The sequence below is a fragment of the Bubalus bubalis genome, chromosome 21 (assembly GCF_019923935.1).
Source record: "Bubalus bubalis isolate 160015118507 breed Murrah chromosome 21, NDDB_SH_1, whole genome shotgun sequence".
Lineage (NCBI taxonomy): Eukaryota > Metazoa > Chordata > Mammalia > Artiodactyla > Bovidae > Bubalus > Bubalus bubalis.
Genome location: NC_059177.1, coordinates 266833 through 293217, shown reverse-complemented (window position 1 = coordinate 293217; position 26385 = coordinate 266833). Strand labels below are relative to the sequence as shown.

Sequence of the window (26385 nt, the reverse complement as noted above, 5' to 3'; positions counted from 1 at the left end):
GATTTTCCAGGCAAGTGTACAACAATATTAATAATTCAATATTTTTATAGATTATACTTCATTTAAAGTTATTATAAATTAAAAACTTTTTATATTCCCTGTATTGAACAATATTTCTTTTACCCTATTTATTTTTACATTGCAGTCTGTGTCCCTGAACCCTGTCAACTAAAAAATATTAGTTACAACCTGTAAATAGTTATTTTATTTGGTGGGAATGTTTAGGACCCTGAGCCTGGGAGACAGCAGCTCAGTAGCTCTGAGAACACTGCTCCAAGGAGGCGGGCGTGGGTGCCAGGTGTGCAGTTAAGTTTGCAACAAAGGGAGAGGTAGGGGCAGGCAATCTAAACATAGAAGATTATTGTTAAGTAAAGAAACCCAGCTATCAAGTTTAGGAATTTAGTATTCTTCTATGTAATGGGAAGATGCAAGAGTGTGGGATTAATTAAGTCATTCCTTTCATATGCTTCTCAGCTTGGGGCCACCATGTTGCGTATTTACAGAGATAATTTCTCTTTCCTGAGTTCCCTTAGGGCCTTCTGGGTCACACTGGAGGCTGTAACTGTGACTTTGGTCAATCACTGGTGACTGCGACATCCTTAAGTACGTTATGTAGGGAGTGGTGCCGAGTGCCAGCATGGCTCAGGAATTCACATTTGGAAGGTTGGAATCTCGCAGAAAGCTGTGACATCGCTTGCCCACCAATATGGCAGGAAATATTTCATTTCACAGTTTCGTACCCCTATCTTGCCCCTCCCAAGAACTGTATAAAGTTCTAACCAAAAGATATTTCTTCTTTATTTGTGGATAAGTCAGTACCCCCACCTTTTTTTAAAAAAGGATATTATTTGAAGACAGAGCTTAGCAGCCTAATCTGTCAGACGTGGTAAAACGCTGTTTCCCTAGAGACCCTGGCCAGGCGGTAGGGTTAGCACCAACCCTCCGAAACACTCGTCATTCCACCTGTGAGAACTCTCAAGACAGCGAATCCTCGCGTTCAGCATCCTTCAGTTTCCGCATAGATGACGCAAACCACGACTGTGGCACGGCGGAGTGGTGCGAGACATGCACAGGGCTGCGGGGGGAGGCGCTGAGTCCAACTCCCCGCACCTCCCGGCCCCACACAGCCCGGCTCCTGAAGCCGGAGCCAGGGCCTCCACTGCCCACAGCAGGTCGGTGCCGACGGTGCGCAGCCCCGCCAGGCCGAGAGGCTCGCGCCCCTGCGCCGGCCCGCGGGTGGTCTCGCCCTGGTGGAAGCCTCGCGCGGTTTGTCTTTACACGGCCCGCCCCGCCCCGCCCCGCCCCGCCCCCACGTCCAAGATGGTGGCGCTTCACTGCGGTGGCGGGCTCAGGCCTCTGGTGAGTGGGCGGTGCGGGCCGGACGGCCGGGTGGAAGTGAGGGCCGCTGTCTGGGTCTCACCCCTCACTGTCCCTACAGATGCTGTCCTGGAGCCGGGATCTGCCGTGCATCTGGCGCGCCCTGCATACCTCCGCGGTCTGCTTCAAGGTGAGCGCAGCATGGGGACTCGCGGCCTCGGGGTCTGGGACTTGGGGGTGGGGACATGACCTAGGGCTCGTCCTTGGTCAGTGGTCGCGGAAAGTCACGGCTTCTCTTTTCAGAACCGGGCGGCCCGAGTCCGAGTGGGCAAGGGGAACAAACCAGTGACCTACGAGGAAGCGCATGCGCCTCACTACATCGCCCACCGCAAGGGCTGGCTGTCACTGCACACAGGTGAGGGGACGGTGCGGGACAGAGACGTGCTGTGTCGTGACTGTCACATAAAACACGAATTGAACACGTGTCAGAGATTTTAGTTAACTCAGTATTAAATGGGTGGATCAGAAATAAGTTAAAGTAAAGGAGAATTAATATAGATGAGAGGTATGTGATACGGAATGTCCAAATGTATTTGAAGGGATGCAAAATTGTTTTTTTTTTCCATGGGGGGTGGGCAAGGACTTTGTTGAACTTTCACAGAAATTACTTGCATGCCTAAAGATAATTGTTTTGCATTGCTGTCGGTTATTTGGGGCTTCCTGCATGGTTCAGCCTGGAGAAGGCAATGGCACCCCACTCCAGTACTCTTGCCTGGAAAGTCCCATGGACGGAGGAGCCTGGTGGGCTGCAGTCCATGGGGTCGCGAAGAGTCGGACAGGACTGAGTGACTTCACTTTCACTTTTCACTTTTATGCATTGGAGAAGGAAATGGCAACCCACTCCAGTTTTTTTGCCTGGAGAATCCCAGGGACGGGGGAGCCTGGTGGGCTGCCGTCCATGGGGTCACACAGAGTCGGACACGACTCAGGTGACTTAGCAGCAGCAGCATAGTTCAGCAGTGATGAATCTGTCTGCAGTGCAGGAAACCTGGAGACACTGGTTTGATCCCTGGGATGGGATGGCAACCCACTCCATTAATCATGCCTGGAAAATCCCATGGACAGAGGAGCCTGGTGGGTAACACAGTTCAAGGGGTTGCAAAAAAAGTCAGACATGACTAAATGACTAAAACAATAAAACTTGATTATAATTTAGAGATATAAAATAGCTCAGAGGCAGTGAAAAAAGTGAAACCTTGTAGAATTTGAACAACCCAGGAAACTGTTCTAAATATTGCAGTTTTCAACCAGAGCACAAATCTACATACAGTTGATACCATTATTTGCAGATTCCATGTTTGTGAATTTGCCTGCTTGAGGTGCTTTTTGATTTCAGACCTGCGTAACACTAGGCGGTAGCTTGCAGCAAGTAGCAGTAAGCGGTAGCTAATAACAGGCCCTTAGTTTCCCAGACAGGGAGTCCTAACCACTGTACTGCAGAAGCCAGCAATTAGGGCCATGTTCCCTAGTCTTGCCTGCCTAGTCAAGAACAAATTCAGGTAAGGAGGCAGAAGGTAAAGAATAAAGTAGAAAGTTTATTGAAACGAAAAATACATGTAGAAAGGTGCATAGACAAGCTCAGAGAGAGCCAAGCCTTTGGGAAGTTTAAATCCTTTGTAAAGGGGCAGTTTTCCAAGTCTGTGTCTTCCCTCAGGCCAGTCACCTTGCTTTGTTCCCTTTGGTTAATTTGTCTCAGGAACCTCCTCTAGGGTGCCCACGCACACCCTAGCCAAGATGGATCTTTAAGTGAAGGCTTCTGGGAGGAGCAAGAGTCACTGTGGCCTGGAATTATCCTCTGACTTTTCACCCCAAGGAGCCCTTCCGTGCATGTGTAGTGTTCCCCTTATCAGACAGGGTTTTTTCCTTTCTTTGTCCTTGCCATGATTATTCCCTTGAGGTGTTAGCAAGAGACAAAGACTGGCTATATGCCCTGTTTTGTTGCCTGTAAATTCCTCAACTGAAGCGCACCTGTCTCTTATCTCAGGAAATGCAAGCAGAAGAGTGGCTAATTATAAATGTCCAGCCTGAATTCCATCTATCTCCTACCTCATTTTGACATTCATCCTCAGATGTGGGCGGAGCAACAACTCTGCGTATACCTTCCCAGCTGAGGTTGAATAAGGCTCTCTGCCTTCTTGTTTCAGCTTTCATGGTGTAAACAAGTACTCTTTTTGAGATCTGTTAGAAGGCAGTGGCAACCCACTCCAGTACTCTTGCCTGGAAAATCCCATGGAAGGAGGAGCCTGGTAGGCTGCAGTCCATGGGAGGCGAAGAGTCTGACACGACTAAGCGATTTCACTTTCAGTTTTCACTTTCTTGCATTGGAGAAGGAAATGGAAACCCATTCCAGTGTTCTTGCCTGGAGAATCCCAGGGATGGAGGAGCCTGGTGGGCTGCCATCTATGGGGTCACACAGAGTCGGACACGACTAAGCAACTTAGCCAGAGTGCAATGTTTTCAAGTTTTGTGCTTTTTGTTGTTGATTCCCCTGACATGCTCTTGTTACCAGCAAAATCTTGCTTTTCTCTGCCCATTGATGCTGAAAAAAAAAAATACAGGCAGAGTTTCGAGGGAATAGAAAGATGGCTTTAATCTTCAGCCAGCTGAGGGGAGAACACAGCAGGCTAGTGTCTGAGGAGCTGCGCCCCACTCCTAGGGGAAACGAGAGTTTATATAGCCTGGGTCTTGTGGTCTTAGGGTAAATGATAATGCTTAAAGTAATGAAGATCTTGAATTTTTCTTGAATTCTTTCAAAACAGTCATAGTTGGCATCAGATAACCTGGTAATTGAGTCTTGCAATCTGGTAGCCCAGTAATTGGGTCCATTTGTCTCTGGTTTATTGTACTGTGGCCTTCTTTCTGAAATGCAAAAAGCTACAAGGGTGGTCTGCAAAGGGAGTGCCATGAAGGTGAGTAAGCACAGGTCCAGGATGTAATTAGCATTAGAGTTAAAGCATAGTCGTGCGGGATGTAACTCATGCAGAATTAGGGGGCAATAGGTGCAGGGTGTAGTTTACGTAAAGTCAGGTTAGTTTTGGGAAAAGCAACCCTAGTTGCAGACTAAGATTGGGAATAGGTAAACTAAAACTAGGTAAACTAATCTAAAGTAAAACTAATAAAACTAAAATGAGCTCTTTCAGGCCTGTTTATGTTTCTTCTTCAGCCTGTTCAGTGTTCTCTTTATTTTCAGGAAAGGGAAAAGAAAATAAAGAGAAACTCATTCCTCTTTTTTCCTTTTCACTGCAACAAATTCCCCAGTGTTAATTTATTTACTCCGTATCAGTGGAGGAAGGGAAATAGGCATCATTCTTGTCTGGCTGAGGATAAAACCTCAGTTTTGCTCCACTTGACAGTCACCAGCTGTCCAACCAAGGGGCTCATTTATGTCCTATTTCAAATCCCCTTTGAGAGATGTGAACCCCAAGAAATCTTTATTGGGAAGATGAGGGGCAATGGTCTGTCTTCTGTAGCTTGTTCAGGCTAACAAGGGACTCATCGACCCTACCTGGTTGGGATTGTGGAGTTCTCATTCTGTTTCATTATATTTTATTAAGGGGCCCTCTGGTGAGTTCTCTTGTTATTCCTCTAGGATCTGTTCTTCAGTTCAGTTCAGTTCAGTCGCTCAGTCGTGTCCGACTGTTTGCGACCCCATGAATTGCAGCACGCCAGGCCTCCCTGTCCATCACCAACTCCCGGAGTTCACTCAAACTCACGTCCATCGAGTCAGTGATGCCACCCAGCCATCTCATCCTCTGTTGTCCCCTTCTCCTCCTGCCTCCAATCCCTCAGAGTCTTTTCCAATGAGTCAACTCTTCGCATGAGGTGGCCAAAGTACTGGAGTTTCAGCTTTAGCATCATTCCTTCCAAAGAAATCCCAGGGCTGATCTCCTTCAGAATGGACTGGTTGGATCTCCTTGCAGTCCAAGGGACTCTCAAGAGTCTTCTCCAACACCCCAGTTCAAAAGCATCAATTCTTCGGCGCTCAGCCTTCTTCACAGTCCAACTCTCACATCCATACATGACCACTGGAAAAACCATAGCCTTGACTAGATGGACCTTTGTTGGCAAAGTAATGTCTCTTCTTTTGAGTATGCTATCTAGGTTGGTCATAAGTTTCCTTCCAAGGAGTAAGCATCTTTTAATTTCATGGCTGCAGTCACCATCTACAGTGATTTTGGAGCCCAGAAAAATAAAGTCTGACACTGTTTCTACTGTTTCCCCATCTATTTCCCATGAAGTGTTGAGACCGGATGCCATGATCTTGGTTTTCTGAATGTTGAGCTTTAAGCCAACTTTTTCACTCTCCACTTTCACTTTCATCAAGAGGCTTTTGAGTTCCTCTTCACTTTCTGCCATAAGGGTGGTGTCATCTGCATATCTGAGGTTATTGATATTTCTCCCGGCAATCTTGATTCCAGCTTGTGTTTCTTCCAGTCCAGCGTTTCTCATGATGTACTCTGCATATAAGTTAAATAAGCAGGGTGACAATATGCAGCCTTGACGAACTCCTTTTCATATTTGGAACCAGTCTGTTGTTCCATGTCCAGTTCTAACTGTTGCTTCCTGACCTGCATACAAATTTCTCAAGAGGCAGGTCAGGTGGTCTGGTATTCCCATATCTTTCAGAATTTCCCACAGTTTATTGTGATCCACAGAGTCAAAGGCTTTGGCATAGTCAATAAAGCAGAAATAGATGTTTTTCTGCAACTCTCTTGCTTTTTCCATTATCCAGTGGATGTTGGAAATTTGATCTCTGGTTCCTCTGCCCTTTCTAAAACCAGCTTGAACATCTGGAAGTTCAGGATTCATGTATTGCTGAAGCCTGGCTTGGAGAATTTTGAGCATTACTTTACTAGCATGTGAGATGAGTGCAATTGTGCGGTAGTTTGAGCATTCTTTGTCATTGCCTTTCTTTGGGATTGGAATGAAACCTGACCTTTTCCATTCCTGTGGCCACTGCTGAGTTTTCCAAGTTTGCTGACATATTGAGTGCAGCACTTTCACAGCATCATCCTCCAGGATTTGGAATAGCTCAACTGGAATTCCATCACCTCCACTAGCTTTGTTCATAGTGATGCTTTCTAAGGCCCACTTGACTTCACATTCCAGGATGTCTGGCTCTATGTGAGTGATCACACCATCGTGATTATCTGGGTCGTGAAGATCTTTTTTGTACAGTTCTTCTGTGTATTCTTGTCACCTCTTCTTAATATCTTCTGCTTCTGTTAGGTCCATACCACTTCTGTCCTTTATTGAGCCCATCTTTGCATGAAATGTTCCCTTGGTATCTCTAATTTTCTTGAAGGGATCTCTAGTCTTTCCCATTCTGTTGTTTTCCTCTATTTCTTTGCATTGATCGCTGAGGAAGGCTTTCTTATCTCTTCTTGCTATTCTTTGGAACTCTGTATTCAAATGGATATATCTTCCTTTTCTCCTTTGCTTTTTGCTTCTCTTCTTTTCACAGCTATTTGTAAGGCCTCCCCAGACAGCCATTTTGCTTTTTTGCATTTCTTTTCCATGGGGATGGTCTTGATCCCTGTCTCCTGTACAATGTCATGAACCTCATTCCATAGTTCATCAGGCACTCGTTCTTAGGAGTGCTGTAATCTCTGTATCGTCATTACCTTGAGGTGAATCTGTTGTAATCTGGAGGAGGCAAAATTTAACAAGTAGTTTTTTTGTTTTTCTTAAAAAAAGCAGAGGCCAAAGATCAGTGAAAGAATTACTGTAACAAGGAGTCAAACTAGGAGTCAAAGCAGGAATAAGAACCAAGCTACATTTGATAACAATTTTGAGTGTGGTCCAGATAATGATCACTGCTTGGGTTATCCTGTCCAAAGGAATGGAACCATTTGCACTCAGTTAGAACTGGAATCAAGATTGCCGGGAGAAATATCAATAATCTCAGATATGCAAATGACACCGCCCTTATGGCAGAAAGTGAAGAACTAAAGAGCCTCGATGAAAGTGAAAGAGGAGAGTGAAAAGGTTGGCTTAAAGCTCAACATTCAGAAAACTAAGATCATGGCATCTGGTCCCATCACTTCATGGCAAATAGATGGGGAAACAGTGTCTGACTTTATTTTTCTGGGCTCCAAAATCACTGCAGATGGTGATTGTAGCCATGAAATTAAAAGATGCTTATTCCTGAGCTCCGAAGAATTGATGCTTTTGAACTGTGGTGTTGGAGAAGACTCTTGAGAGTCCCTTGGACTGCAAGGAGATCCAACCAGCCCATAATAAAGGAGATCTGTCCTGGGTGTTCATTGGAAGGACTGATGCTGAAGCTGAAACTCCAATACTTTGGCCACTTGATGTGAAGAGCTGACTCATTTGAAAAGACCCTGATGCTGGGAAAGATTGAGGGCAGGAGGAGGAGGGGACGACAGAGGATGAGATGGTTAGATGGCATCACCGACTCAATAGACATGGATTTGGGTGGACTCTGGGAGTTGGTGATGGACAGGGGGGCCTGGCGTGCTGCAATTCATGGAGTCGCAAAATGTCGGACACGACTGAGCGACTGAACTGAACTGAGAATGATAGTAAACAGGATAGAAATTATTTTTTTTTTTTTTTAGGAAAATACACCTGAATCCTAATCTAGACTTTACACTTCAAGGAGACTTGAAGCCAGGGTAGCCAGTTGTCTGGTTTTATCCAAGTAGGTTTTAACCTTTAATATGGCTATTGGTAACTGCACGTGTGTTTTCTATTTTTGTTAACATGTGATCTGAGGCAGTTTCATTGTCTAAACATACAATAATTACAAGAAGTGACCTTTAAAAAGTAACACTGTGTGACCCATTGCTAGCAGACATTGTTTGGAGAATGGCTAATGGCATCTTGGATGGCATCACCGACTTGATGGACATGAGTTTCGGTGAACTCCGGGAGTTGGTGATGGACAGGGAGGCCTGGCATGCTGCAATTCATGGGGTTGCCAAGAGTTGGACACAACTGAGCGACTGAACTTAACTAAACTGAATGGTATCCCAAGTTGGATACAACTCAGAAAAGTCAAGTTTTTAACAATACAAGGACTAGTCTGAAATCATACCCATTGTGCCATCTGGTTATTTCCTTGAATGTCTGAACCACAGCTACTGTATTTTGACTTTTAATTGTAGTTTTCTCCTTAATAGCCAAAGCAAATGTCACTGTCAATGGCGTTAGTGTTTCTCTAGGTATGAGAAGATGAGCTAGGTATGAGCAAGAGTCTGGGCTCATAAAATCTCCTCTTGAAAGTATTTTAAGTATTTGAAGGTCTGTTCTGTCAGTTGTTCCAGAGCACAGAGTGCTTCATTCCTGATCTCCACCCAGAACTCCTTTCAAGAGATATTGAAAGTCAGCAGCTGCAGTGGCCATGATTTAATCTTTGTAGAGGTAGATGGCAAGTGCCAATATCTAGTTGGTAGATTCCCTTCAGGGTCATAAATTTGACCATGGTTTGGGGGCATTCATGGCCATTTTGTCCCAGTGTGCTGTTTCGTTGGTGCAAAAGTAATTGAGGTTCAAAAGTAATTGTGGTTGATGCAAAAGTAAGAGTAATTACAGTTGGTGCAAAACTCAACTGCAATTACTTTTGAACCTCAATTACTTTTGCCCCAACTGCAATTACTTTGCACAGTCCAAATAGGAATGCTTATTCCCAGGTCTGGTGAAGATTTCATTGACAGGCCACTCAATGTGCTGTTACTGGGTTAGGCCATAAAACAATATCCAGAATTCTCTGAATTACCTGTCTTTACTAGTCTCTTGTGGTCCAGGAAGATATCCCCTCTTGTTGCTTCTTCTCATATCTGGAGTTATGCTGTTAGAATCACTGCTCTCATATGGAACTATATATCATCATTTTATCAGAGGCTCAATCACACATTTGGTAATGTAAGAAACAATTTTCTGAAGCAGGCAGTATAGAAAATACCTAATAGTATTAGTAGGGTTAAGTTAGAATTTAAGTCAAGAACTTCCATTAGGTGTAACCCAGTATATCCCCAGGTTATCTTAGTCTGTTCTGTTACAGTCCCTATCTTTAAGGGAAATTATACATTATCACTGTTTATAAGACACCCAGCTTAATTTCCTAATGTTACTAGACTGATTATCCTTAGTGTAGTCTAATTGTTTCTAACATAGAGGACCATTAATACTTAAATTACCGTAGCCTGGTGTTAACTGCATAAATCTCATACTTATGAGAGGCTTTTATTCCTTGGCTGAAATTTTGCTTGTTGCTGTGACTGAACTTGAGTGATAAGGAAATTTTATGTTTATGGCCAAGTTCAGAGCAGGTATTATTAATTGATCAGGTGAGGGGATATCTATTAATATCAATAGTGGCCTGAACATGACTATAATTTTTCTTTAAAATAAATTCCCTAACAGTCAGCCAGTTAGAGCCTTGGAGTGGAGAAATCCACCAAAGTAACCCAGAAGTACTAGACACAGTTAATTGGCTACAAACCCAACAATTGGATTGATGTTTAAAACTAGCATAGGATCATGTCTGTGATAGAAAAACGTTTGATTCATATGCAGAGGTCCAAGAAGTCAAGAAAATATTTTAAAGAATCATATGAGTCAGGTCCAGGATCTTGGGTAGGCTGTCTCCTTCTGATGTCTTCTCATCCTGGTATGAATGTAGTTTCTCCTCTGAGCATTGTTTTAAGGTAATTTTGAGATCAGCAGTCTTCACTATAACCCAATCCAATGCAGAGACCCTTTGTGAGTGAAAATTAATCCAAGAGATAATTCCTCTTAGTTTCACTGTGCATGAGCTAGTTAAGAGTACCTGATCCTTCCATCTAGGTTGGTGATTGTCCTTTGAATTAGATCTTTTCCAGTATGCATAATACCCTGGTTTCAGGTCACAGGGCATCTGATCTCCATTCAAAGATAAGATTACTGAGATAAGCTTCGGAAACAAACTTAAAAGTACTCCTTAATTAAACTTCTTTAGCATTATAACATAATAGCAAGAAACTGGGAAATGAGTCTTGGTAAACGGAGACCTTAGTTAACAAAACTCTTAAGTGAAACATAATTGTTTCCATTGTGAGGACATTAAACCCATCAAATTAAAAAAATTTTGATTTGTCAGGGGGCTGGGAAAAGCCAGGTGGCCGTCTTGGGTTTTCCGTAGTCCTGAGTCTGATTTACAGCTATTGTTTACCCATTTTAATCCCCTGATGTAGTAGTAGATTGTTGCCATGTTTTAAGGACATCAAGATAAAAAATTTTGTAGAAGCAGAATGAGCTTTACCTACACATGCCATAACCTTTGTAGATCATTGTGAGATAATACTTGTTTACCTTACCAAAATAACAGAAGATTTTAACAACAAATATAAGTCACTTAAAGGCAAATAAGTTTACACAGACTAATTAAAAGCAGCCTTCCATGAAAACTTTGTTCTCTTAAGAGAAAGAACCAAATTTCAGTCTAGTTTCAATGAACTTGGCCTGATGATGTATATAATTACAGTTGATCATAGAGGCTTTTTGCTTGCTGAAACTTTTTAAGGATTCTCAGACTGAACTTTTAAAAGACTTCTCAGGGCTAAGAAAATCACACCAAGGGCTTGTCACAGATTTTACTTATCAGACCCACTGACTTCCTTCCTTTTTAAGGTCCCCCAAATCTTGAGATTTTTGTACCTGTTAGTGAGGTAGGCTTCCTGACTTAGCTAATAAGCTTCTGGGAATCTAAGAGTTCCTAATCTCTAGAAAGCAGACAAAGGGGAAAAGATAAATGTTTCCATTCTGCTTACAAAGAAAATTTACCAAATTACTTTACGTCATAATCAGTTTGAGAAGAAGGTTTTCCTTACATCGGAAAACACAAATTCAAATCTGTTATTTTTCAGATAGAAATCATAAAATTAAAACCATATCTTCTGTCCATTTAATCCTTTTGTTAGCATTTTATGAAGCCATCAGGTACTTATTAGGATTCTTTGATTTCTTAGCCAATTCAGCATTATGGTGTGAAGATCAGAAACTTGTATTTATCTAAAAATCCTTCTATAAATCTTGCAGCTGAAGCATTTTTCAAAGACATCAGAGTGAACCCATAGGTATATATAATGACAAAAGACTTAAATCATGTTTAAAATCTGATTACAATGCAATTGACAGAGTAACTAGGTTACTGGTGTGACATAAAACACTTTCAGATAATAACTAGGGTTATGGTTGTTGACATTTTACCAGGTTCGCCTGCCATGCTGGAGATGCAGGAGACGCAGGTTTGATCCCTGAGTCAGGAAGGTCCCCTGAAGGAGGGCATTGGCAACCCACTCCCGTATTCTTGACTAGAGAATCCCATGGACAGAGTGTTACTGAACATAGTCAAGTCTGTGTGCTTGATGCACAGTAAGGCCAAACAATACTAAAACATTGGAGTTTGGGACAGAGAAAAGTTTTTTTTTTTCAGGGCCATGTAAGGAGACAGGTGGTTCATGCCTTAAGAATCCCAGTTTTCAGCAAAGTCCTTGTAAAAGCAAAAGGTGATGGAGGGACATGGTTAGTTGTTGCAAACTTCCTGATATTAGATCCTTTGTTCTTGAAGTCAGGTCATGTTCAGGTAATGATTTTCCTGTAAATCTCTACCCAAACGAATGTTATTGTCTTGACAAGAAAGGACAAGGTCTCAAGGCACAACTTTTACACTCCAAAGTCCTGGTCCTGGCTAAGAGGACGCAGAGCTCAGTTGACAGTTCCTTCAGGGCCAGGTCTCCAGGCTTTGCCCAACCCAAGTAGTCCTCAGGCCTCTAAAGAGGGGAGACCAGGTCCCACAAACTGTGTCCCAGGCAAACTGCCACTGTTACTGAGCCCAAGCTCATTCTGCTCACGGCATAACAGGCCAATAAATTTGGAAATGAGTTGTTGGAGCAAGAAATAATGACTTTAATTGGAAGGTCAGCAAACAGAGAAGATGGCAGACTAGCCCCTCAAAAACCGTTAGAATTCAGGGTCTATACATTAGAGGGAGGGGCTTTCAGTAGCACTGACCAATGGCAGAGCAGGGCTGTTAATGGTCACTTCTCTATGGTTGCTCACTTGCTTTGGGGGAGGGGCCCACCGGAGTGGGCCAATGGCTGAGAGAACCATTATAGCTGGTGTCTGTCTTAGTGGAGCATGCAGGCCAGCGCCAGGGAGGGAAAGGCCCCTTATGCCTTGGGTCCCATCTGGGACCACCACACCACCATGGCTGTTAGGTCGCAGAGACCAGGATGGGGGAGAGGTTCACCGCTGCCTCAAGGCCTGGGCCAAAACTAGTGAGTGGCCTTGGTGAGGGCTCTGAAAAGTCCTACAGTACACAGCCCCAAGCCTGTTCTTTGGGCCCCCCATCTGCCCCACTGGCCCAAGGCTGGGTGAGCTGGAGGGCCTTGGGAAGAAGGCTGGGATCCGCCTCTTACCTCACTCTCCATTATTGACCAACATTCATCTATTGTCTGAATCCTCTCACTAACTGTTGCTCATTGACAGTTGGTTGCCAGTGGGTGAGGCACACTGAGGCACTAACCAATGGCTGAGTAGGACCCGTTGCCTGATAACAGGGTGCAGAGTAATGATGCACAGCAGTGGCTGTATGCTAAAGGCTGAGCTCACTGTGCTGTTACAAGAGGATCCTGGCAGGCTGTAACAACAGGATGAGCATAGCCCTTAGCAGGCAGCCATTGCTGTCCCTTGTTACTCTGCACCCTGTTACTAAGCAACAGGTTTTTCTCAGTCATTGCTTGCTGCCTCAGTGGGCCCTGCTCACAAGCAACCATCTGTCAGTGAGCGACCATTAGTGGTCCTGCTTAGCTATCAGTCAGTGCCACAGTTGGCCCTATCCACTGCTAACTGTCAATGAAGGACTATTGGGGAAGTGATTCAGTCAAGGGTTAGTGGTGTGGTCATGAGGTAGACATTGAGGTAAGAGGCAGATTCAGGCCTTCTCCTGGAGGCCCTACAGCTTACCCAGCCTTGGGCCAGCAGGTGAGCTGGAGGGCCCAGGGAATAGACTGGGGACTATGTCCTGCAGGGCTTCATAGCCCTTACTGAGGCCCTCCACTAGCCTTGGCCCAGGCCTTGAGGCAGCAGTGAACCCCTTTCCTCATCCCTGTCTCTGCAACCTGATAGCAGTTGCCTTCTGCCTGGCCGCAGTCTGGGGGACCTGGTCTCCCCATTTGGATGGGCTGAGGAGACTGACGATCAGTTGGTTGGGTGCCTGGCTCCCTCAGGGATGACAGCTGGGCAGACTGTAGGAAGGGGCTGCCAACTGAGATCTGCCTTCTCTTAGCCAGACTGGGACCTCGGAGGGTGAAAGTTGTTGTGCTTTGGGACTTTGCCCTTTCTTGTCAGGACAGAGAATAACATTCAGCTGGTAGAGATTTACAGGAACATTGTTACTTAATCATGACCTGACCTTGAGAACAAAGGATCTGACACGGAGAAGTCTGCAACAAGTAACCATGCCCATCCCTCACCCTTTCTTTTAAAGGGCTTGCTGAAATCTTTTTAGTAACTCTGGGGTTCTTAGGGGATGAGCCACCATCTCTTTGTATGAATCTATAATAAACCTTTCTCTGTTCTAAACTGTAATGTTTTAGTATTGATGGACCTCACCATGCATCTGGCACACAGACTTGCAATTTCGGTAACAATTTAGCGCTACAGTCCATGTGTTCACAAAAAGTCAGACATGACTGAGCATGCACACATGTACCATACAGTATAATCTTTGTTGTTGTTCGGTCACTAAGTCATGTCTGACTCTTGACAGCACCATGGACTGCAGCATGCCAGGCTCCTCTGTCCTCTGCTATCCCCCGGAGTTGCCCAGATTCATGTCCATCGAGTCAGTGATGCTGTATAACTATCTCATTCTCTGCTGCCCTCTTCTCCTGCCCTCAATCTTTCCCAGCATCAGGGTCTTTTCCAGTGAGTCGGCTCTTTGTATTAGGGGCCAAAGTATTGGAGCTTCAGCATCAGCCCTTCCATTGAATATCCAGGGTTGATTTCCTTTAGGGTTGACTGGTTTGATCTTTTGGCAGTCCAAGGGCCCCTCAAGAGTCTTCTCAGCACCACAATTTTAAAACATCAATTCTTCGGCTCTCAGCCTTCTTTGTGGTCCAACTCTCACATCCATACATGACTATTGGAAAAACCATAGCTTTGACTATACAGACCTTTGTGGACAAGGTGATGTCTCTGCTTTTTAATACTCTGTCAAGGTTTGTGATAGCTTTCCTTCCAAGGAGCAAGCATTTTTTAATTTTAGGGCTGCAGTCACTGTCAGAAGTGATTTTAGAGCTGAAGAGAAAAAAAATCTCACTGCTTCCATTTTTTCCTTTTATTTGTCATGAGTAATGGGACTGGATGCCATGAGCATAGTTTTTTTAATGTTGAGTTTAATTGGAGGATAATTGCTTTACCATATTGTATTGGTTTCTGCCATACATCAACATGAATCAGCCATAGGTGTGCTTATGTCCTCTCCCTCTTGAGCCTCCCTCCCATCTCTCACCCCATCCCACCCCGTAGGTTTTCAGAGAACACCGAGTTTGAAGTTTCCTGAGTCATAACGCAAATTCCCACTGGCTATATTACATATGGGAATGTATATGTTTCCATGCTCCTCTCAGTTCGTCTCATCATGTCCTTCCCCTACTGTGTCCACAGGTTTGTTTACTATGTCTGTCTCCGTTGCTGCCCTGAATATAGGTTCATCAGTACCAGCTTTCTAGATTCCATATATATGCGTTGCAGGAGTGCTCAGTCACTCAGTTGTGTCTGACTCTTTGTGACCTCATGGACTGGACCCTGCTCGGCTCCTCTGTCCATGGAATTTTCCAGACAAGAATATTGGAGTGGGTCGCCATTTCCTACTCCAGGGAGCTTCCTGACCCAGGGATTTAACCCACGTCTCTTGCATCTCCTGCATTTGCATGTGGATTCTTTTACCATTGCATCAATATGTGTTAATATAGGATATTTATTTTTCTTTTTATTAACTCTGTATAATAGGCTCTAGGTTTATTAGAGCCTTATTAGAACTGACTCAGATGCGTTCTTTTTTTTATGGCCGAATAATATTCCATTGTATATATGTCCTACAAGTTCTTTATCCATTCATATGTCCATAAACATCTAGGTTGCTTCCATGTCCTAGCTATTGTAAATAGTGCTGCAGTGAGCATTGGGGTACATGTGTCTTTTTCAGTTATGGTTTCTTCAGGGCATATGTTCAGTAGTGGGATTGCTGGGTCGCATGATAGTTTCATTCTTTATATTCTAAGGAATCTCCATACTGTTCTCCATAGTGGATATATCAGTTTACATTCCTACCAACAGTGCAAGAGTGTTCCCTTTACTCCACACCCTCTCTAACATTTATTGTTTGTAGATTTTTTTGGTGATGGTCTTTCTGACCCGTGTGAGGTGATACCATATTGTAGTTTTTTTTTTTTAACTTTAAACTTTTTATTTTGTATTGGGGTATAGCCAGCTAACAATGTAGTAGTTTAAGGTGAACAGTGAAAGGACTCAGCCATACATTTACATGTATCCATTTTCTCCCACACCCCCCTCCCATACACCCCCTCACCACTCTAACATTGAGTAGAGTTGCATTCAGTTCAGTTCAGTCGCTCAGTCGTGTCCAACTCTTTGCGACCCCATGAATCGCAGCACGCCAGGCCTCCCTGTCCATCACCAACTCCCGGAGTTCACACAGACTCACGTCCATCGAGTCAGTGATGCCATCCAGCCACCTCATCCTCTGTCGTCCCCTTCTCCTCCTGTCCCCAATCCCTCCCAGCATCAGAGTCTTTTCCAATGAGTCAACTCTTCACATGAGGTGGCCAAAGTACTGGAGTTTCAGCTTTAGCATCATTCCTTCCAAAGAAATCCCAGGGCTGATCTCCTTCAGAATGGACTAGTTGGATCTCCTTGCAGTCCAAGGGGCTCTGAAGAGTCTTCTCCAACACCACAGTTCAAAAGCATCAATTCTTCGGCACTCAGCTTTCTTCACAGTCCAACTCTCAAATCCATACGTGACCACAGGAAAAACCATAGCCTTGACTAGATGGACCTTTGTTGGCAAAGTAATGTCTCTGCTTTTGAATATGCTGTCTAGGTTGGTCATAAGTTTCCTTCCAAGGAGTAAGCGTCTTTTAATTTCATGGGTGCAGTCACCATCTGTAGTGATTTTGGAGCCCCCCAAAATAAAGTCTGACACTGTTTCCACTGTTTCCCCATCTATTTCCCATGAAGTGATGGGACCAGATGCCATGATCTTCGTTTTCTGAATGTTGAGCTTTAAGCCAACTTTTTCACTGTCCTTTTTCACCTTCATCAAGAGGCTTTTTAGTTCCTCTTCACTTTCTGCCATAAGGGTGGTGTCATCTGCATATCTGAGGTTATTGATATATCTCCCAGCAATCTTGATTCCAGCTTGTGTTTCTTCCAGTCCAGCGTTTCTCATGATGTACTCTGCATATAAGTTAAATAAGCAGGGTGACAATATACAGCCTTGACGAACTCCTTTTCGTATTTGGAACCAGTCTGTTGTTCCGTGTTCAGTTCTAACTGTTGCTTCCTGACCTGCATACAGATTTCTCAAGAGTCAGGTCAGGTGGTCTGGTATTCCCATCTCTTTCATAATTTTCCACAGTTTATTGTGATCCACAGAGTCAAAGGCTTTGGCATAGTCAATAAAGCAGAAATAGATATTTTTCTGGAACTCTCTTGCTTTTTCCATGATCCAGCAGATGTTGGCAATTTGATCTCTGGTTCCCCTGCCTTTTCTAAAACCAACTTGAACATCTGGAAGTTCACAGTTCACGTATTGCTGAAGCCTGGCTTGGAGAATTTTGAGCACTACTTTACTAGCGTGTGAGATGAGTGCAATTGTGTGGTAGTTTGAGCATTCTTTGGCATTGCCTTTCTTTGGGATTGGAATGAAAACTGCCCTTTTCCAGTCCTGTGGTCACTGCTGAGTTTTCCAAATTTGCTGGCATATTGAGTGCACTTTGATAGCATCATCTTTCAGGATTTGAAATAGCTTAACTGGAATTCCATCATTACTATGTATAATAGTTCCTTCTTCATTTTCCATTTTGAGTATATTAGTGTATACGTGACCTCCCCAAACAACCTAACTATCCCTTCATGCCAACAACCATAAGTTTGTTTTCTGAGTCTGAGTCTCTGTTTTGTACGTAAGTTCATTTATATTCTTTTTAGATTCCACATATAAGGGATGTCATATGATGTTTCTTCTTCTCTTATTTGTCAGTTTGACCCTGTCTAGGTTGCCCATGTTGCAAATGACATTATTTCATTCCTTTTAATGGCTGAATAATATTCCATTGTATATATGTAGCATCTTATTTATCCATTCCTCTGCCTATGGACATCTAGGTTGCTTCCATGTCTTGGCTATTGTAAATAGTCCTGCAATGAACATTGAGGTGCACATATCTTTTCGGATCATGTTTTTCTCCAGATATGTGCCCAAGACTGGGATTGTAGTGTCATATGGTAGCTTAGTTTTTTAAGGAACTTCTGTACTGTTCTCTGTAGTGGCTGTACCAACTTACATTCCCACCAACAGTGTAGAAGGCGCCCTTCCTCTCCACACCCTCGCCAGCATTTACTGTCTGCATTTTTTGGTGATAACACTCTGACCCCTGTGAGGTGGTATCTCGTTGTAGCTTTGATTGCGTCTCTCTAATGATTAGCAATGTTTAGCAGCTGTCCATATGCCGTCTGTATGTCCTCTGGAGAGATGTCTGTTCAGTTCTCCTGCCCGAGCAGGCTGTTTCTTTTGATGCTGTTGAGGATTATAAGCTGTTTGTAAATTTTGGAGACTAAAACCCTGTCAGTCACATCATTTGCAAATATTTTAATATTTTCTCCCAATCTGTGGGTTGTCTTTTTGTTTATTCCTTCACTGTGTAAACGCTTTGAGTTTTAAGTAGGTTTTTGGTTTTTTTTTTTAATTTACGTTATTCTGGGAGATGGATCAAAAAAGATGCTGCTATAATTTGTGTCAGAGAGCATTCTGCTGATGTTTTCCTCTATGAAATTTATAGTGTCCAGTCTCACATTTGGGTTTTTAATCCATTTTGAGCTTATTTTTGTGTGTAAAGTTAAAGAATGATCTATTTATCTATTTTTCTACCAGTACCATACTGTCTTGATGACTGTAGTTCATAGTATAGTCTGAAGTCAGGAAGGTTGCTCAGATTCATAGAAAGGAGTTTGTGAGTAGTAGGGATTTAAGCTCTGTTTTTCTTTCTCAACATTACTTTGGTTGTTCAAGGTATGTTGTGTTTCCATACAAATTGTGAAAATTTTTTATTCTAGTTCTGTGAAAAATACCATCTGTGGTTTAATAGACACTGTGTTGAATTTGTAGATTACCTTGGGTAGTTTAGTCATTTTCACAATATTGATTCTTCCAGTCCAAGAACATAGTATATCTCTCCATCTCTGTGTCATCTTTGATTTCTTTCATCAGTGTTTTACACTTTTCTGCATACAGCTCTTTGTCTCTTTAGGTAGGTTTATTCCTAGGTGTTTTATTCTTTTGGTTGCAATGGTGAATGAGATTGTTTGCTTAATTTCTCTTTCTGATTTTTTATTGTTAGTGTATAGGAATGCAAGGACTTTCTACGTATTAATTTTATATCCTACAACTTTATGATATTTATTGATTAGGTCTAGCAATTTTCTAGTGGTATCTTTAGCATTTTCTATGTATAGTATCATGTCATATGCAAACAGTGAGAATTTTCCTTCTTTTCTGATCTAGATTGCTTTTATTTCTTTTTCTTCTCTGATTACCATGGCTAGGACTTCCAAAACTATGTTGACAAATAGTGGCAGGAATGGGCAGGCTACTCCATTTCTTCTAAGGGATTCCAGCCCACAGTAGTAGATACAATGGTCATCTGAGTTAAATTCACCCATTCCAGTCCATTTTAGTTTTCTGATTCCTAGAATGGCGACGTTCACTCTTGCCATCTCCTGTTTGACCACTTCCAATTTGCCTTGATTCATGAACCTGACATTCCAGGTTCCTATGCAATATTGCTCTTTCCAGCATCGGAACTTGCTTCTATCACCAGTCACATCCACAACTGGGTATTGTTTTTGCTTTGGCTCCATCCCTTCATTCTTTCTGAAGTTATTTCTCCACTGATCTCCAGTAGCATACTGGGCACCTACTGACCTGGGGAGTACCTCTTTCAGTATCCTATCATTTTGCCTTTTCATAGTGTTCATGGGGTTCTCAAGGCAAGAATACTGAAGTGGTTTGCCATTCCCTTCTCCATTGGACCACATTCTGTCAGACCTCTCCACCATGACCCGCCTATCTTGGTTGGCCCCACAGGGCATGGCTTAGTTTCATTGAGTTAGACAAGGCTGTGATCCGTGTGATCAGATTGGCTAGTTTTCTGTGATTATGGTTTCAGTGTGTCTGCCCTCTGATGCCCTCTTGCAATACCTACTGTCTTACTTGGGTTTCTCTTACCTTGGACGTGGGGTATCTCTTCATGGCTGCTCCAGTAAAGCGTAGCCGCTGCTCCTTCCTTACCTTGGACAAGGGGTATCTCCTCACCGCCTCCCCTCCTGACCTTGAACATGGAGTAGCTCCTCTAGGCGCAGCCACCTCCCCTTTGACGTGGGGTTGCTCCTCGGCCACCACCCCTGACCTCAGGCGAGGGGTAGCTCCTCCTGGCGGCCACCCCTTGTTATCTATAGGTCGACAATAACTTAGAATTTTTCCTAGGGGACTCTGTGATGGAACCTTAGAGGAAGTGCTTCCTATTCTAGCTTGAACAGTTAGTACTGGATGTTTGCATGCTCATAACAATATAAACAAACCAAACTGCAGCAGCAGAAAGTCACTAAAAAGAAAGAGAATGGCAAAGACATGCCCAGAAATCAAAAGCAAGGGGGCAGAAAAGTGCCCCAAAAGGATGGCATGAAGATGTCCAAAAATCAAAAAGCCAAATGGCAAGAATGCCTCAAATGTGACTTCCAAGTCCTGCTAAACCTGGGATATTTGTCCAAAGTGGCACCTTGTGAAAGCAGTTTCTCTTCATAGAATTTTCCAAACTGGGACTGAAGCTATTCCCCAAATAGGAAACATCAACGGTCTCTAGAGGGCTTACCAAACATAGCAGTTTGGGACATACCAAACTCCCTCTTTTTTATCCTCCACGAATTAATGTCTTCTCGGAGTAGAAATCTGTGCCAGAGAGAGCAGTGGAAGAGAAGGTGTCCTCAAGGCAGAAATAAAGCTTCTGCAGCTGTAGGGCATCTTTTCCCCTGTTCTCCACCATAGCCTCAGATTTCTGCAGCCAAGGTGGCCAGTTGGGTGTGTTTGGGGTACAGCCCTACAACAGGGAGTCCCAGGCCATCTGGCCTCAGAGAAATCCCCCAATGAGCTATTCTTCCTGAAAGAGCCTGGTGTGGAGAGAGATCCCTAAACTTCCTATCAAGCCAAGGGGCCCTGTGGAGTCACCTGCCTGCAAGCAGATTCTGCATGAGCTCCCATTTATTGCTGCCAAAATCTTGGCTTTCTCTGCCCACCCATGCCAAATAAAAATTATGGAGACAGAGTTTAGAGGAAGAAGTTAGCTGAGGGGAGAACACAGCATGCTAGTGCCTCAGGAACTGTGAATCAAGAGACTTCATTTTTTTTTTTTTTTTTCTTTAGACTTTATATAGCCTGGGTCTCCTGGTCTTAGGGTAAATGATAAGGCTCAAAGTAATGAAGGTGTTGCATTCTTGCATTGTTTTAAAACAGTAATAGCAGGCATCAGGTAACCCAGTAATTGGGTTCTTTTGTCTCTGGTTTATTCAGTGTGGCCTTCTTTCTGAAATGAAAAAGCTACAAGGAGTGGTCTACAAAGGGAATGTGATAGGGGTATACACCAGGCACTGGATGTAATTAGTAAAGAGTTAAAGGGTAATGGAGAAGGAAATGGCAACCCACTCCAGTACTCTCGCCTGGAAAATCCCATGGACGGAGGAGCCTGGTAGGCTGCAGTCCATGGGGTTGCTAAGAGTCGGACACGACTGAGCGACTTCACTTCACTTTCATTTAAAGGGTAATAGGCTTCCCTAGTGGCTCAGATGGTAAAGCGTCTGCCCACAATGCAGGAGACCTGGGTTCGATCCCTGGGTCGGGAAGATCCCCTGGAGAAGGAAATGGCAACCCACTCCAGTACTCTTGCCTAGAAAATTCCATGGATGGAGGAGCCTGGTAGGCTACGGTCCATGGGGTCACAAAGAGTCGGACATGGCTTAATAACTTCACTTAGGAAAGGGTAATAGGTTCTGGATGTAACTCATGCAGTTAGGGGGCTATAGGTCCAGGATGTAATTTACATAGTGTCAGATTAGTTTGGGGAAAAGTAAACCTAGATACAGACTACAGATTGGGAATTAAGTAAAATTAGGAGTGATTATCTCTTTCAGGCCTGTTTATATTTGCCCTCCAGCTTGTTTACTGTTTTCATTATTTCCTTTGTTCTCAGGAAAGAGAAAGAAAAAAGAGAAACTCATTGCTTTTTTTTCCCTTTTCACTGCAACACCATCTAGTGTTTCTAAGCACAAGAAGACTGTGTTGTACCTTACAGGGCACGATTGTTAGAAAAGCTTTCTTCAGGCATGTGTTACAGAGCTGTTGGGAGAGAGTTCAGTGTTAATCAGCCATTTGTAGGTGTCTTTAACAGAGAAATAAAATAAAACTTAATATCAATCTGTTGATAAAAGTATTGTAACCAGAGACTTGCAGAATTTCCACCAGGAGCAGTGGTTTAGTTTAGTATTTACTAATTTGTTATTCATTTTGATTATATAGAACATAACTCTTAACTTTATAAAGCATAACTACTGTGAATTAATGAGAATCAACAATATTTTGTTCATTATAAGGGTTCTCAACTTGAACGTTTGAGATACATCTGTCTAGAGAACCTACTTAAAGTATGGATTTCTATCCCAAACCCTTTTCAAGTTCTTGTTCTGAGGTCTAGGGGGTGGGTGTGGAGACTCATAACAAATATTGTAAGAGGTGCAAAGGTTTATGGTCTACAGTGAGAATTTACTTGTTGAGGCCATGGCTCTAGTTAATGAGAGCGCTCACACCTCAGAAGTAGCTGATGGCCTCATCTCTCTGGCCCATGGAATGACCAGTGCTTTTGTATGGCAGTGAGGAGAGAGTGGGAAAGGGGTACTCTGTGTCTACATAAAGGAATCTCAGTTTTGTGCCCTTCTCTTTTGTGAGACAAGATAATGATAATACATGCTTCACAGGATTTGTTTGGGGATTACTGAAATAATGTTCTTGAAGCTTCAGAGTATTATTCTTTTTCCACTGTAGAAGAAAAGAGAAGAGGCGGGTGGGGAATTGAATGCCCAGTGCTTTTGGATGTTACCTCTGGAATTTTGGCCAACTCACCATGGTACACTTCTCTTTTCAGGTAACCTGGATGGGGAGGACCACGCTGCCGAGCGAACAGTGGAAGATGTTTTCCTTCGCAAATTTATGCTGGGCACCTTCCCAGGCTGCCTGGCTGACCAGCTTATTCTGAAGCGCCGGGCTAACCAGGTGGAGATCTGTGCCCTGGTTCTGAGGCAGCTACCTGCGCACAAGTTCTACTTCCTTGTGGGCTACAGTGAGACCCTGCTGTCCCACTTTTACAAGTGTCCTGTTCGTCTGCACCTCCAAACTGTTCCCTCAAAGGTTGTGTATAAGTATATCTAGGACATACATCAAGCTTTTTACATCAAGTTGTAGCCTGCGAAGGACAGAAACTTGTGAAAATGGACTGAAGTAGAAATAGGGGAAATACATCCCCTCAGATTTCTGAGACTTTGTCTTCAGAGTTGCTATTGAATAAATAGACTTTCCATGTTGTCTTGCTTCTTCGTCTGTCTAGAGAACTAGAATAGGGTCTTTGAGGATGCCCCAGGGTTCCCAAGAAGGCTGCCAGTTACCTGAGGTTTAGGTAATAGCTATGGTTCAGTGCATATCCTGTGCCAATCACTGTGTCAGGAACTTTACCTGAAGTTCTTTGTTTTCTCTTAAAATGGAAAGATCCATTTTTGGAGATTATAAAGCAGTTATTTTTTTAAAAACCTTTTTCAATTTAAGTCTGAATTTTGTAATAAGGAGTTCACAATCTGAGCCACCGTCAGCTCTTGGTTGTGTTTTTGCTGACTCTATAGAGCTTCTCTATCAGCTGCAAAGAATATAATCAACCTGATTTTGGAATTGACCATTTGGTGATGTCCATGTGTAGTCATCTCTTGTGTTGTTGGGAAATTGTGTTTGCTATGACCAGTGCATTCTCTTGACAAAACTTTGTTAGCCTTTGCTCTGCTTCATTTTGTACTCCAAAGCTAAACTTGCCTGTTTAGCCAGGTATCTCTTGACTTCCTGCTTTTGCATTCCACTTCCCTATGACATAAGGACATCCCTTTTTTGGTTAGTTGTTTGGTTAGTTCTACAAGGTCATGTAGGTCTTCAAAGAACTGGTCAACTTCAGCTCCTTTGGCATCAGTGGTTGGGGCATAGACCTGGAGTGGTTTGCTCTGGAAATGAACAAAGATCGTTCTGTTGTTTTTGAGGTTGCACCAAAGTACTGCCTTTTGGACTCTTGTTGACTGTGAGAGCTACTCCATTTCTTCTAAGGGATTCTTGCCCACAATAGTAGATATAATGGTCATTTGAATTAAATTCTCCCATTCCCATCCTTTTTAGTTCACTAATTACTAAGATGTTGATGTTCACTCTTGCCATCTCCTGCTTGATCACTTGTAACTTAACTTGATTCATGGATCTAACATTCTAGATTCCTATGCAATATTGTTGTTTACAACATCAGACTTTGACCACCAGACATATCCACAGCTAAGCATTGTTTCTGCTTTGGCCTAGCAGCTTCATTCTTTCTGAAGCTGTTTGTAATTGCCTTATGCTTTTCCCCAGTAGCATACTGGAAACCTTCCATCCTGGAGAGCTCATCTTCTGGTTTCATTTCTTTTTGCCTTTTCTTACTGCTCATGGGGTTCTCGTGACATGAATAATGGAGTGGTGTGCCATTTCCTCCTCCCATGGAGCTTGTTTTTCAGAACTCTTCACTATGACCTATCTTTCTTAGGTGGCTCTGCAAGATATGGCTAATAGCCTCATTAAGTTTTGCAAGCCTGCTCATGATGACAAGGCTGTTTTGTCATATATGGTGTTACTATGCAAGGAGATCCAACCAGTCCATTCTGAAGGAGATCAGCCCTGGGATTTCTTTGGAAGGAATGATGCTAAAACTGAAACTTCAGTACTTTGGCCATCTCATGCGAAGAGTTGACTCATTGGAAAAGACTCTGATGCTGGGAGGAATTGGGGGCAGAAGGAGAAGGGGACGACAGAGGATGAGATAGCTGGATGGCATCACTGACTTGATGGACATGAGTCTCAGTGAACTCTGGGAGCTGGTGATGGACAGGGAGGCCTGGCGTGCTGCGATTCATGGGGTCGCAAAGAGTTGGACACGACTGAGCAACTGATCTGATCTGATCTGATCTGATGTTAGGTATGTTACTTCTCTATCCAATCTGTTGAGAGTGTTTTTTTTTTTTTTTTTTTTTCTTTAATCTTGAAATCTCTGCAGACAGTGACTACAGCCATAAAATTGTAAGGTGCTTGCCCCTTGGAAGAAAAGCTGTGACAAACTTAGACAGTGTATAAAAAAGCAGAGACATTGCTGCTGACAAAGATTTGTATATACCTAGCTATGGTTTTTTCAGTAGCCATGGATGTGATGGTTGGATGTGAGAGTTGGACCATAAAGAAGGTTGAACACTAGTGCCTTTGAATTATGGTGCTGGAGAAGACTTTTGAGAGTTCCTTGGACTGCAAGGAGATCAAAGCAATCAATCCTAAAGGAAATCAACCCGGAATATTCATTAGAAGGACTGATGCTGAAGCTTCGGTTTGGCTACCTGATGGGAATAGCCAACTCATTGGAAGAGACCCTGAGGGCTGGGAAAGATTGAGGGCAAGAGGAGAAGGGGGCAATAGAGGATGAGATGGTTGGATGGCATCACTGACTCATTGAACAAGTTCTGAGAGATGGGCAAGGACAGGGAAGCCTAGCATGCTGCAATCTACAGGGTCACAAAGAGTTGGACATGACTGAGCAACTGAACAACCACAACTTCCTTATCCATTCAATGTCGATGGACATCTAGGTTGCTTCCATGTCCTGGCCATTGTAAATAGTGCTGCAGTGAACTTTGGGGTACATGTGTCTTTGTCAATTCTGGTTTTCTCAGGGTATATGCCCAGTAGTGGGATTGCTGGGTTGTATGATAGTTTTATACCTAGTTTTTTAAGGACTCTCCATACTGTTCTCCATAGTGGTTGTATCAATTTACGTTCCCACCAACATTGTAAGAGGGTTCCCTTTTCTCCACACCCTCTCTAGCATTTATTTGTAGAATTTTTTATTATGGCCATTTTGACTGGTGTGAGCTGATACCTCATTTTGGTTTTGATTTGCATTTCTTTAATAATGAATGATATTGAGCATCTTTTCATGTGTTTATTAGTCATCTGTATATCTTCTCTGGAAATATCTTAAAAAATTTTTTTTTCCTTGCTATTGCAGGAGCTGCTTGTATATTTTTGAAGTTAATCTTCTGTCAGTTGTCTTATTTGCTATTATTTTCTCCCATTCTGAGGGTTGTCTTTCATCTTGTTTGTAGTTTCCTTTGTTCTATAAAAGCTTATAAGTTTAATTAGGTCCCATTGTTTATTCTTGTTTTTATTTCCATTACTCTAGGAGGAGAGTCATATAGGATCTTGGCTGTGATTTATATCAGTGTTCTGCCTCTGTTTTCCTCTTAAGAGTTTTATAGTTTCTGGTCTTACATTTAGGTCTTAATCCATTTTGAGTTTATTTTTATGTATAGTGTTAGGAAGTGTTCTAA

General features: G+C 43.1%; 1 protein-coding gene across 1 annotated transcript; it reads left to right on the top strand.

The window, feature by feature from the left end:
- The first annotated feature begins 1041 nt into the window (after positions 1–1041).
- On the top strand, positions 1042–23311 carry LOC102392405 (28S ribosomal protein S24, mitochondrial). The gene is made up of 4 exons (XM_006074782.4): positions 1042–1359; positions 1439–1507; positions 1621–1732; positions 22875–23311. Exons 1-4 carry the CDS (start codon positions 1066–1068, stop codon positions 23156–23158), a joined length of 759 nt encoding a protein of 252 aa, XP_006074844.2. The 5' UTR covers positions 1042–1065; the 3' UTR covers positions 23159–23311.
- The last annotated feature ends 3074 nt before the right edge of the window (positions 23312–26385 follow it).